The sequence below is a fragment of the Mesoplodon bidens genome (genome assembly GCF_964165515.1).
Source record: "Mesoplodon bidens genome assembly, chromosome: 4".
Lineage (NCBI taxonomy): Eukaryota > Metazoa > Chordata > Mammalia > Artiodactyla > Ziphiidae > Mesoplodon > Mesoplodon bidens.
This window is the reverse complement of record NC_138160.1, coordinates 111,498,224-111,511,679: the sequence shown is the minus strand read 5'-3', so window position 1 is coordinate 111,511,679 and position 13,456 is coordinate 111,498,224. Positions and strand designations below refer to the sequence as shown.

Sequence of the window (13,456 nt, the reverse complement as noted above, 5' to 3'; positions counted from 1 at the left end):
CTCTGGCCAGTCGCGCGTGGGCTGAGGCCCTGGGCGGGCCGTGTGAAGGCTTGTTTGCCAAAGCGGGGTCCCCGTCGCAGTTCGGAGCTCCCTTCTTCAGGGGAGGGGGTAAAGGGTGTAGCCCCCCTACCTAGGGTGAATGGGCTGTCGCGTGGGCTGCTAAGGGCAGGCTGGGGAGCACGGGGGCCGGGGACGCGACCATGAACTCACCCGTGGACCCCGAAGCTAGGCAGGCGCTGAAGAAGAAGCCGCCCGAGCGAACGCCCGAGGTAAGGCCAGCCGGCCCGGCGCGCCTCCCGCTGTCCAAAGGACAGCATCCCTCTGTCGGTCCGAAACTTGCGGCGACTGTCCCCTTGCCAGAGCCTCGCACCTGCTGCCAAGGTATCTGTTCTCTGAGTCCCCGGCCGGGCCCTTGTCGCGGGCGAGTGACGACCGTCTTTCCTGCTCGCTGTGCCGCCTTCCCCGCACACCCGTTCTTGCCGGTGACTTCCCAGTGTTTTCGATAAAAAAAAAAAAAAGCACCATTACTAAGTCGTATTTTCTCAGGGTAAAATGTGGGGCTCGGAATGAGATTGTCCCGTAGGTAGGTAGACTCTGAAAAATTGTAAGTGAACTATAACAGCCGTGTTATTAAGAAATAACTTCTCTTAAAGTTCTTTGAAATGCTTTTCAATTGCCTAAAGAAAGATAAAGTTTTCAAGATAGTTTAAAAGTTTGCATCCAGTCAGATGAATTCTGGTGGAGAATTATGCGTATCTGAAGATAAGTTCTGGGGAGGTAGTTTTTCAGACTGTGTCACTGGGAAATGTTACAGTATTTTGTGCTTGGATCCAAAACCTGCTGTATTGAGTTAAATGATTTTCACTTGAGCTGAAGGCTGGTGTTTGGGCAAATAACTAAAACCTGTTAACCTTGGCAATCCCTATAGAGGCTTAAATTGGGGGTGGGGGGGAGGTTTTCCTTGGTTTGGAGAAGTTTCCATAATAAGTGGTATGTTTCCTAAACCAAAAAGCAAAAACTAGCAACAATGTGAATGGATTGTTGGATTGTCTTGTGTGTAATTGCAATAAATAAAAAGAAGTGCTTTGGCTAGTTCTTCCTAAGTCACTTTTGTGTTTTTCAGATTTATAATGTTTTGCATAGTAAGTCTCAGTAATTTGGGCTGACCTTTTGTGACATGATATTAGTCAAGGTGTAATTGTAGCTGCTGGGTCAAACTTTGTTATTGGAAATCCTGATCTTTGCATAGAAACAAAGCAAATTCTACCACTTTCCACGGTCCTCTTTTTGAGACTTGCGTTTGTAATCCCATGTGTCTTAATTTTCCTCTGATAATCCTTGAGGTCATTGTGAGTTAATTGAAAGCATTCACTTTGAACAGGTGAATCTACTATAGTTTTTTTTTTTTTAATTATTTATTTATTTATGGCTGTGTTGGCTCTTCGTTTCTGTGCGAGGGCTTTCTCTAGTTGCGGCAGGTGGGGGCCCCTCCTCATCGCGGTGCACGGGCCTCTCACTATCGCGGCCTCTCGTTGCGGAGCACAGGCTCCAGACGCACAGGCTCAGTATTTGTGGCTCAGGGGGCTAGTTGCTCCGCGGCATGTGGGATCTTCCCAGACCAGGGCTCAAACCCCTGTCCCCTGCATTGGCAGGCAGATTCTCAACCACTGCGCCACCAGGGAAGCCCCTACTATAGTTTTTATATCATTAGAAAGTATCATACAAGGCTTACAATGTATAATGTAGGTTTTACTTTTAAGTATTACTTATGATAAAATCACATTTTAATGGGAAGATCCTAATTTTCTTTAATAACAGAATGATCTACTTTGAAATTGCTTATTTTTGAGCTTTAGGAAATTTTCTAAACTGTTCACAAAGTTATGGTGGCCAGTGTGTGCTGTGTAAGTACTTTATCTTGTTTTACTGGAACAGCAGCGTTGTTTAAGGAAATGCTAAACAACTGCCCACAGTACACAGACTGGAGCTCTGACATCTAGCAGCATAACTTGTTAACTGCTTGAATCACTGGCAGTGCTTTTTAAACTTTTATTTATTGATTTATTGATTGATTGATTGCCACGCCACGTGGCTTGTGGGATCTTAGTTCCCCCACCAGGGATTGAACCTGGGCCCTTGGCAGTGAAAGCGTGGAGTCCTAACTCCTGGACCGCCAGGGATGTCCCATCATTGGCAGTGCTTTTGAATGAGTGTAGAATTTGTTTGGGGTACAGAAGTATCAATAAAGAAGTGATAAATTGAATCCTAGTGTTGAGCTATTTGTGATAAATAATTTGATGAAATTCTCATAGGGTCATGTCTGCTTTCAGAAGATCCTTATTCTTTTTAGTGGACTCTTAAGGGTCTATTATAAATATATTCACTCAACAATTACTTGTTGAAAGCTTACCAGTTCAAGGCGCTATTTTGTGCACTAGGATGTATCAGTGAACAAAACAGGCATGCCCTATTGTTTACATTCTAACAGAAGGGGGAGGGGGAGTAGGCAGATAAATGTAATAAACAAGTATGTTACATAATATGTTAGCTGATAATTGCTAGTTAAAGAAAGAGCAGGATAAAGGAATTGGAAGTAAGAGACAAGGACTGGGTGCAATTTAAGGTAGTCGGTGTCCTGGTTGAGATGAATTTTGATTAAAGTCTGATTCATGTGATAGAGTTAGCCGTGGTGATATATGGGGAAATAGCTTTCCAAATAGAATAGTCATTGCAAAAGTTCTAAGATGAGAACATGTCTGGTGCATTCAAGGAATAGCAAGGAGCTCTGAGTGACTGGAGAAGAGTGGTAAGAGATGAGGTCAGAGAGGTGATGGTGGTGGTATAGGATGGAGCTTATCATGCAGGACTTTCTAAATTGTAAATTCTTTGACTTTTACTTTGAGTGAAAGAGGGTTTTGTTTTCCACCGAAATGTTTTGAAGCAGAGGAACGATGTTATCCTAGTTTTTAAAGCATCCCCTGGCTGCTTGCTGGGTTGAGAATAAACTGTGGGAGCAAGGGTAGAAAGAAACAGGAACATCAGTTAGAAGTTATCACATTAAAGCAGGGAAGAGATCATAACTCAGACTAAAGTGATAGTAATGCTGGTGGTGAGTAGTAGTCAATTAAGGAAACAGGATTTAGCCAACAGGATTTGCTAATGGATTAGATTGTGCTTTGAGGAAAAGAAAAAAATCGAAATGATTTCAAGGTTTTTGGCCTGAATAACTGGAGTGTTGGAGTTACCACTGAAGAGAGTTTGAGCTGCCATCAAAGAGACTGGGAAAGCTGCAGGAGGAGTAGTTTTGGGGAGGGGAGTGGATCAGAAATTCAGTTTTGAACATGTCACATTTGAAATGTCTGTTAGAAATGTCAAGTAAGGAGTTGCATATACAATTTATAATTATTTCTAAAGAGAAGGCTGGGTTGGAAATAGACATTTTATAGTTATTAGCTTACAGATAATGTGGAAAGTCACGAGACTAGATGAAATTACCCAAGTAGTGAGTGTACACGGGAATAAAAGAGGACCAAAGACAGTGCCCTGGGGCACTTGATCACTTACAGGGTCAGGGGAGAAGAGCAGAAACCAGCAAAGGAGAAGGCATGGGAGCAAACAGTGCAGGAGAAGAAAAACTAGGATAGAGTGGTGCTGTCCTGGAAGCTAAGCCAATAAAGTGGGTAATATAGAAGGGGATAAAGCATTCATTCAGCTTATTTTTCCTTGAATACGTACTGGATACAAAGCATTATGAAAAAATATACAAATAGATAAGAATCAGTGTCTTATAATCTTGTAATCAGACGTTTACATCATATAATTAATGAATAAAGAACTCTTCTGTTTGTTTCTGGGACAAAATTAACGGTTCTTTTATTTTGACCCATCTGTTTTCCTTACATGAAACTATCAACTCAAGCATAGTCCTAGTGAGCCAGACACTGAGAATGGAAACTTTTGTCATGTATGCCATTTAGAACTGTGTTCTTAACACAGTTTTTACTTTTCTGGCCATTTCTCCTTCTGTGTAGATTCAGCTTCCACAGCACATTTCATTGTCTTTCCTGAGCTAGTTCTCTGATTTCCTTTCCCACCTTACAAAGATCTTTTTTTTTTTTTAATGGAAAATTTTAGACTTAAATACTCTGGGGGAAGCTAAGTGCTCTAAAGCAAGAAAAGCTGTTAAGGTACTCACTTTGAGTTGTTATGCCAAAATTAAAGATGCCACAGTCAAAACTGAGACCTTGAATTTGGCTTTTTCTTAACTCAGTCCATATTCAATGCCATTCTTTCTCTGTAATCTTTCTTTTTTACCTCGGAGTGAACACCTTATTTCTCTTATATTTCTGTCTCTAAGTGCTTAATACCATGTTTTGTGCATGTTAAATGATCAATAAATATGTTAAACAGAACAAAATTTAGAATTAATTTTGTAAAGTTCTCGTGTTAAAAAGATAATACTTCTGTTCATTAGAATTGCTGATTTTGTACATCCTGGGTGGTCTCATTCTGCACCGTGACTTCAGTTAATTTTTATAGGCTGACACCTAGGTCTGTATAGCGCATGTTACCCCCTTCCATGTGCTTCAGATATATATATCTAACCAGTAAATTGTCCTCCAGGTTCTTCAATCACTAGTCTCAAATTGAAACCATCATCATTCCTCCTTTTTAATATTCTGCTGGTGACTGCCCCAGTTGCTCAATCCAGAAATTAGTGTTTTTACTCTTTTTTTTTTTTTTTTTTTTTTTTTTTTTTGCGGTACGCGGGCCTCTCACTGTTGTGGCCTCTCCCGTTGCGGAGCACAGGCTCCGGACGCGCAGGCCCAGCGGCCATGGCTCGCGGGCCCAGCGACTCCGCGGCACGCGGGATCCTCCCACACCGGGCACGAACCCGCGCCCCCTGCATCGGCAGGCGGACTCTCAACTACTGCGCCACTAGGGAAGCCCAGTGTTTCTACTCTTGATTCCCCCTGCTGTCTTCCTCTCTATATCTAACTGGTCACTAAACCTTGTTTGATTTTACATCTTGAATCTCTCTCTACCTCTTCCTATCCAGCTGTACTACCCTAGTTCACACTTTTATCGTTTCACCCCTGAATTTTTGCTTGAGTCTTTTTATTTATTGTCCTGTTATTGCTAGAGTGATCTTTCTAATACTCGGATCTGATCATCTTCTATTCTTGCTCAGAATTTAATTACTTTCCACTGCCTAGATAGGTTAGCAATATAAGTTATCATCCAGATCATTTTTGAGAATTAAAAGAGGTGGGTTAATATTTATACCAAGAAAACAGATTAAAGGTCTGTCTCCAGCAAATTGAGATGTATGGTTACCTCACGCAGATGATAACATTAATTTATCCATTCAGTTAACAGATGATATGTTAGGCACAATACTAAAAGCCAAGGTTGTAGAGAGAAATTGGACATGGTCCCTATTCCTTAGTGACTTAGGAGACTGACATGAAAACATTAGTAAAATGTTAAGGTTACTAGTGACAAAGGTACGGATAGGGCACTTTACAGCTGCAACTGGGGAAAGGACAGGCTTCTTGGAGGAGCCTTAAATTAAAGCTTAGACATCGTGAATAGCTGTCTGGATGATATCCAGAAGGGAGGTCATTCCAGGCAGAGAGCAGCAGGAGCAAAGGCACTAATGGTGACAAGCCAGGTACATTTGTAGAACAAGAAGCCAGTCTGTAAGGCTAGAGCATGCATTCCCAATGGGGATGATGTCATCCCCAAAGGGACAAAAATTGGGTCCTCTGGGGGGGGAGTGAAAAAAAAATCTTAGATATTACTGTGGTTTGTGTAGTAATATCTACACAAAACTCATCCCTACCTGACAAAGTCTTATTCCTTAATATTTAATTGGAGATGGGGTGGCAATTATGAAAAATACTCTTTGGAGGGATGTGATAATGAAAAAAGGTTGCAGAACACTGGGCTAATTAGTGTATGGGGTGTTTGTGTGTGTAAGGGGATGGTACATGGTGGTAGATGTTAAATGTTGAAGCTGGGTATAATAGTGGGATTGGATCATTTCAGGGATTTGGACTGGATGTTGTAAATAAAGGAGAACTATTGGAGGGTTTAAAGCCCAGAAATAAGATCAGTTTTACAAAGATTACTCTGTGGGCATTGTTGAAGATGTAGAGGGGGGAGCAGGGGGTGGGTCGGGAAGGGCACAGGCTGGCTACCTTAGAGGCAGTGTGGTTTACAGTAGGATGAACAAATAACATTTTGTCCAAACCACGATATTTTTCTGTGTGAAAGGCAAGACTGTTAATGATTATATCAGGATAACCGGGGAAATCAGGAGATACGGATCAGGTTATAGGAAACAAATGCAGTAGTTCAGGAGTGAGATAAGGTAGCAGAATATTTGATAGTGGAATAGTGAGGAAGTAAAATTGGCCCAACATGGTCACTGGTTGAAACGGGAATTTGTACATCCCACCAGAGTGTTTTTTTTTTTCTTTTAACTTTGAAATTGACTGTAATACACATACAGTAAAGTCCACATGCTTATAAGTATAAGCCAGCTTAATTTTCACAAATATATTTAGCTGCCCTCCAAATCATGATATAGAATATTACCAGCACTCCAGAAACTCCCCCTTTGCCCCTCCCAATCAGTACCCTTTCCCAAAGGGAAACTGTTCTGACATCTTTCACCATAAATTAGTTCTGCCTGTTTTTGAATTTCATTTGAGTGGAATCATACAGTATGTATTCTTTACAGCAACCAAGAGGACTATGAAACTATCTTGGTTCTTTGCATTTTATCTCTGGACTGGACTTTGAAGCTCCTCCCTTGGCTTTCCTTGATCTTCATGTACTTATCCTTTTTTATACCGTGACTCACCTACCCTTTTGGATTGGCCACCTCATTCTGTCCAAGCCTACTCTTGCGGTAACCGCCTCAAACCCCAGATGCTGCACTTGAGGCAAAGATATACTCTGTCCTTATATTCTTCTCAAGTGTCTGCAATCGCTCTGGGGCAAATCTGGCAAAACTTTTCTGTCTTTTCCATGTTGGGACAGACTTGGGTTGGGTCCATTCAGAGCAATGCAAAAGTTCAGATAATTTCTGAATTTCTCATTTGGGTAACTGTGTATAAGAGTACGTTATTAAAGAGCAGAATTAGGCTAGAAAGAGAATTCAGTTTTGGAAAGGGTTTGAGACTCTCTACAGGAGACACAGATAGAGATGTTCAGTAAGCATTTGGAGCTTCAGGTCAAACCAGGTTATGGGTCTGAGTTGGTCTGAGAGTCTACAGCATATGGGTCATAGGTGAAGTCATGGGATTGGTAGGAATACTCAGAGTGAGAAAACTAAGTGAGAATAGAAGGGCAGACCCTTTGGGTGCTCTAATATTAAAGGGATGGGGGAAGGAAAAGAAAACTGCCAAAGAGAATGAAAAGAAATTGTTTATAGAGGTAGAAGCAGAACAGAAAAGTGGTGTTACAGGAGGACATTTCAGAAGGAAATCCCTAATCATTAATATCAGGTACTATAGAGAGTTCAAGAAAGGTGAGGACCCATAAATTCTTCGGGTTGCGTCCATCAGAATGGTTTCAGTGGACTGAAAACAGAGCCTGACTGCAGTGGATTAAAGTGAGAATCAGACCCAAGAAAGTGAAGGCAGCAAGTGTACTGTTTGTGAGTTTGGCTCTGAGGGGAATGGGAAAGATGTAAAGTTCTCCATTATCTTCTGCCTAGCACTCTAGCCTTATCGCCCCCCACCCCCAAACACATGCATTTTAAACTACTTATATAAATATCCTAACACAGTACTTTTTAAAAAATTTTTTTATTGGAGTTAAGTTGCTTTACAGTGTTGTGTTTCTGCTGTATAGCGAAGTGAATCAGTTATATGTATACATATATCCCTTCTGTTTTAGATTTCCATCCCATTTAAGTGACCACAGAGCATTGGGTAGAGTTCCCAATGCTATATACGTAGTAGTGTATGTATGTCAATCCCAATCTCCCAGTTCATCCTACCCTCCCCCTTCCTCCCTTGGTATCCACAAGTTCTCTACATCCGTGTCTCTACTTCTGCTTTGCAAATAAGTTCATCTGTACCATTTTTCTAGATTCCACATATAAGCGATATTATACGATATTTTTTTTTCTTTCTGACTTACTCTGTATGACAGTCTCTAGGTCTATCCACGTCTCTGGAAATGGCACTATTTCATTCCTTTTTTATGGCTGAGTAATATTCCATTGTATATATGTACCACATCTTCTGTATCTTTTTTTTTTTTTTTTTTTTTGCTGTACGCGGGCCTCTCACTGCTGTGGCCTCTCCCGTTGCGGAGCACAGGCTCCGGACACACAGGCTCCGCGGCCATGGCTCGCGGGCCCAGCCGCTGCGCGGCATGTGGGATCTTCCGGGATAGGGGCACGAACCCGTGTCCCCTGCATCGGCAGGCGGACTCTCAACCACTGCGCCACCAGGGAAGCCCTTCTGTATCTTTTTGAATTATGGTTTTCTCTGGGTATGTGCCCAGGAGTGGGATTGCTGCGTTAATATGGTAGTTCTATTTTTAGTTTTTAAGGAGCCACCATACTGTTCTCCATAGTGGCTGTACCAATTTACATTCCCACCAACGGTGTAGAAGGGTTCCCTTTTCTCCACACTCTCTCCAGCATTTATTGTTTGTAGATTTTTTGATGATGGCCATTCTGCCTGGTGTGAGGTGATACTTCATAGTAGTTAAGATCAATGGAACAGGATAGAAAGTCCAGAGATAAACCCACGCACCTCTGGTCACCTAATCTATGACAAAGGAAGCAAGAATATACAGTGGAGAAAAGACAGTCTCTTCTATAAGTCGTGCTGGGAAAACTGGACAGCTACATGTAGAAGTACAAAATTAAAACACTCCCTAACACCGTACACAAAAATAAACTTAAAATGGATTAAAGACCCAAATGTAAGGCCAGACACTATAAAACTCTTAGAGGAAAACATAGGCAGAACATTCTTTGACATAAATCGCAGCCAGCAAGATCTTTTTGACCCACCTCCTAGAGTAATGAAAATTAAAAATAAATAAATGGGACCTAATTAAACTTAAAAGCTTTTTCACAGCAAAGGAAACCATAAATGAAATGAAAAGACAACCCTCAGAATGGGACAAAATATTGGCAAACGAAGAGACCGACAAGGGAATAATCTCCAAAATATACAAACAGCTCATGCAGTGCAATATCAAAAAACAACCCACTGGAAAAATGGGTGGAAGACGTAAATAGACATTTCTCCAAAGAAGACATAGAGATGGCCAACAAACACATGAAAAGATGCTTAATATCACTAATTATTAGAGAAATGTAAATATCCTAACACAGTACTTTTCAACCTGGGCTACGTATGTTTTTCAACCTGGGGAATTTTTTTTTAATGCCCAGGCCCACCCTTCATTTCTTGAATTAGAACCTTCTGGAATGGAGTGTCAAGCATTGTTATTTATAGAAGTCTCCTTAAGTAATTCTAATATATAGACAGCGATTAGAAGCATTGTCCATTGTGCCATATTCTTTCTGTGTGCTTTATATAGCGTGGGAAAGTGTTTAGGGCCCTGGAATTTGGATTTGGACAAACCTACTTCAGATCTGTGCTCTAGCACTGAGAATTTGAGTGACCCTAGGAAAGTTACCTAACTTTAAGATTGAATATCTTTGGGGGATTGTCACGTGGACTGAATGAGATAATATATGTAAGTTTTTATTTAGCAAAGTGCCAATCATAATGAGCCCTCAATAAATGTAGCCATACATATTAGTTTGCTGTTTCCTTTGTCTAGAACACCATCCTCTCACTTGACAAATCCAGACTCCTCACTGAAGTCTCATCTCCCACTCCTTCTCTGTGTCCCTTCCTCTGCCATAGCAATTACTGTACTGTGTTATGATTACTGGCATGTTTGTCTCTCTGGCTGGAGTGTAAGCTCCTTGAAGACAGTGACTATATCCTTATCTCCCAGTTTCCATCATGCAATACTTGTTACATAGTAGGTAGCCAAATATTTGTAGTGTAAATGACTTTAAAGAGAAAAGGAATCTGAAAAATACTGTTCCCCTATTTTTCTAGTAGTGATTTTTGTTGGTCTGTTACTTGAAGTGCTGGGGAGAAAAGACTGATGAAGTTTGGCACAATGGCAAAATTTGCCATTAATATCCTCTTATTAAAATATGAATAATGTACAGTTACCATAAAGAAACTATGTGTTTTACCTGGCAGTTCTTCAGAGACAATTCAGATAGAGGAACTTAAGTCATACCTTGAAACAGGAACTTCTTTTTTATATGGCTTTGAAACACATTTCCAGTTTTAACTGCAATGCCAGTTTTAACTTTTCATGTGTTTTTAACCAGGTGGCTTAAAACTTTTGCTGGGCAAATATTTTATGCTCAGCTAGATGTTAATGTAATTGCCTATTTACAATCCAGAAAAGGGTTTTGTTAAAAAACAAAAAAATAGCTTATTTTTGTTACCAAATGTTAAAGAGGGAACTTGGACTGAAAGAATGTAAACTTTAGTATTCTTGTAATTATTTGTTAATCTATTTCAGAATTTAGAGTAATGGTTTTTAAATGTACACTTGTAGAGATTTTTTCTTAATTGGCGAAAGAGCACCATTGTACTTGGAGTCGTTTTTGAGTGAGTCACTGTGTGCATCCTTGAGGGTGGCAGAACAAAGATTCTATTGTGCTTTTCTACAGCAGATGCACATTCAGAGGTTTCCTTGGAAAATAAGAGAACTTATTTATGCTTCTGGGCCCCTCTGACCTTCATTTGTAAGCTAAACTGTATAGAAAGGGAATACTAGATCTAGATGGGGCCTTTATTAGAGAGTTCTTTTGCATGACACCTCATTTTACATGTATTGGAGATTTCCAACTTGAGAAAAAAACTGTGGCCATTCAGGAGTTTAGACACCATAAAATCTTGTTTTTGAGAGATGAGGAGCTTCCCTGAGAGAGAATTCTGCAAAGAGGAGGAGCAGCCAGCCATGGTGAACTTAACTGACAATGTCATGTTCTTTGAAAGGGATGTAGGATTGTGAGCTCTGTAACATTGTAGTTATCATTTGGCTTTACCTTGAACTGGCCTGTATAAACTGAGGTCTTGCTGTAAATAAAAACTGAATGAGCCACTTTATTAAGAACTTGAGGTTATGGAGGCATAAGCAGCCCCCATGTGATGTTCACTACTACCAGACATTCTTCACTACTTTGCCCCTAACTGAAATTTTGGCAGCCTTAGGGCTTCTGGCTTTGACATGTGGCAGAGGCAGTGGGACTCGTTGGACAGGACACTTAGTACATAGCAGAAGTAGCAGCACCACCTAGCATGTATTTGTGAACGTATGTATATGTAGCTCTTCCAAAAATACTTTAGCTGATGGTTCAAGAGCTAGTGAAATGGGTTGCATACAGATAAAGGAACTGAACTTGAGAGAGGTAAAATGTCTTGCTCAAGGTCACATGATTCATCAGTCACTTCCTCAGTCCAGTAGTGCCCCACTGCTTTCTCTTTATCAGTGAACTTCAGGTTACATTTTAAGCTTTGAACTGTGTTTTTTTTACTGACATCTATATAGAGGCCTAATATTTTCCTAAGTAAATGTCTCTCATTTAATCAGGACTGTACTGTATGAAGTATAATACTTTAAGGTGCCTGTGTCAATTTAATGGAAGTTTATAATTCTCAAGTTTTATGTAGAATGAAAACAGGTGTGCTTGATATGTGATTTTTTTTTTAATACTATTCTGTTTTATAACTTGTTTTCAGAGGATGGTAGCCTGTTCTAGTTTGGTTTCTTAAAAGCATTCATTTAATATGAGAAGGCTTCATCATAGTATATTTTTTAGAAAAGAGTTTATAAGTGTCACAAGTGGCAACTGAAGTTTGGATTGCTTATGAGCTCCTTAAATGACTCTCTGAGGCAGAGTTGAACGCATACTTTTTTTGTGGAAGACTGCCTGATGAATGTTTGTGTGGTAAATATTTTTAGAGTCCTGTTTTTAAGTGCTAGGGATAAAAGATTAAAGTTCTTAGGGGAGGAGATGGGCAAGTACACAGACAAAATACAGCCTGTTTAAGTACTGTGATAGTTGCACATATCAGGTGCTCAGGAGTTTTGTAGGAGGACTGTTGGGAGACAGGAGTAAAGGGTAGGCAGGTGTCATTCAAATTGTTTTAGAAAAGGGAACCCTGACATGAGTATAGATTTGAATATATAAAAGTTAGGTGACGAAGGAACAATGTGTGTTTCCTGAAAAGGGAACAGCATTTTCCAAGGCCACAAGATGAGCTGGGTATGAACGTGCAAGTTGCCTACGTAGCTGGAACATTGGGACAAGAATAAGTAGTAAAATAGGTGAGGCTGCAGGCATGGTCAAGATCCAGAACATGAAGGACTGTGTTCTCCTTGTTAAGGAGTTTGTATTTTCTTTTTAGAAAGATCACTCTGGCAGCACTCTGAAGAATGGATTACAGGGGGCCAGACTAGAGGCAAGAAGGCTGTTTTCTGTTATCCAGTAAGAAATAATGAATCCCTAAATTGCTCCAGTTGGTGAGGTGGTGAGCAGAGATGTTTAGAAAGTAGGATTGATAGATTTCTTACCAGAGCCATTGAAGGTGAGTACTGTCACCTAAATCAGGGAACCGAGGAGCAAGACACAGCTAGGGGTACAGGTAATCAGTTTAACTTTGGATATTTGCACTTGAGATGCTGAGGGGTCACCCAGGTGAAAGTGTTCAGTGTGCAGTAGAAAGTGTAGGTTGTTTATTACTTCCCATTAATTAGCTGGTATTCTGTATAGGAGAACTTGCCCCACTTGCCCCTCTCCTCCTTCTCTAAAAAAAAAAAATCACTGAATTCAAAGATTATTTTTGTATTTTTAATATTGTCATTATTCTTTTTGATTCTTAGGTTGCCCCAACTTTAGCCACTGGGAGCCCTTTTCTAAGTCAGCTCCTGTGTCCTTTTGGCATGACCCAGTAGTCTTTAAATAATACCTTACTTTCTGGCCCAAAAAGGTGTTCCAGGCTTTTACTTTCCTTACTCTACTACTGAAATCAGCCATTTATGGGGTTGGCCAAAAAGTTCATTCGGTGTTTTCCGTAAGATGGCTCGCTTAGTTGTCTTTATCTTCATGTGAAACAATCTTGTTAGATTGTATTGTGATAGCTGTCATGTCAGCGTGCATTTAAAAAAAATCAAAATTGGTGAATTTTTGTGTAGCCATTTAAATATTGAAGATGGAAGAAAAAAGCAACATTTTGGCATATTATGCTTTATTATTTAAAGAACAGTAAAAACGCAACTGAAACACAAAAAGATTTGTTCAGTGTATGGAGAAGGTGCTGTGGCTGATCGAACATGTCAAAAGTGGTTTGCAAAGTTTGGTGCTGGAGATTTCTTGCTG

General features: G+C 40.3%; 1 protein-coding gene across 6 annotated transcripts in view; it reads left to right on the top strand.

The window, feature by feature from the left end:
* Positions 1-13,456, top strand: part of RAPGEF6 (Rap guanine nucleotide exchange factor 6) — a gene marked incomplete at its 3' end in the record, with an annotated part of 219,987 nt that continues 206,531 nt past the window's right edge. For 5 of the 6 annotated variants that reach the window (XM_081232763.1, XM_081232760.1, XM_081232762.1 and 2 more), the window contains exon 1: positions 1-269. Coding sequence is in view for 4 of the 6 variants with exons in the window: in XM_081232760.1 (XP_081088886.1) it covers positions 201-269 (69 nt within the window). The other variant, XM_081232761.1, reaches the window with a different exon arrangement.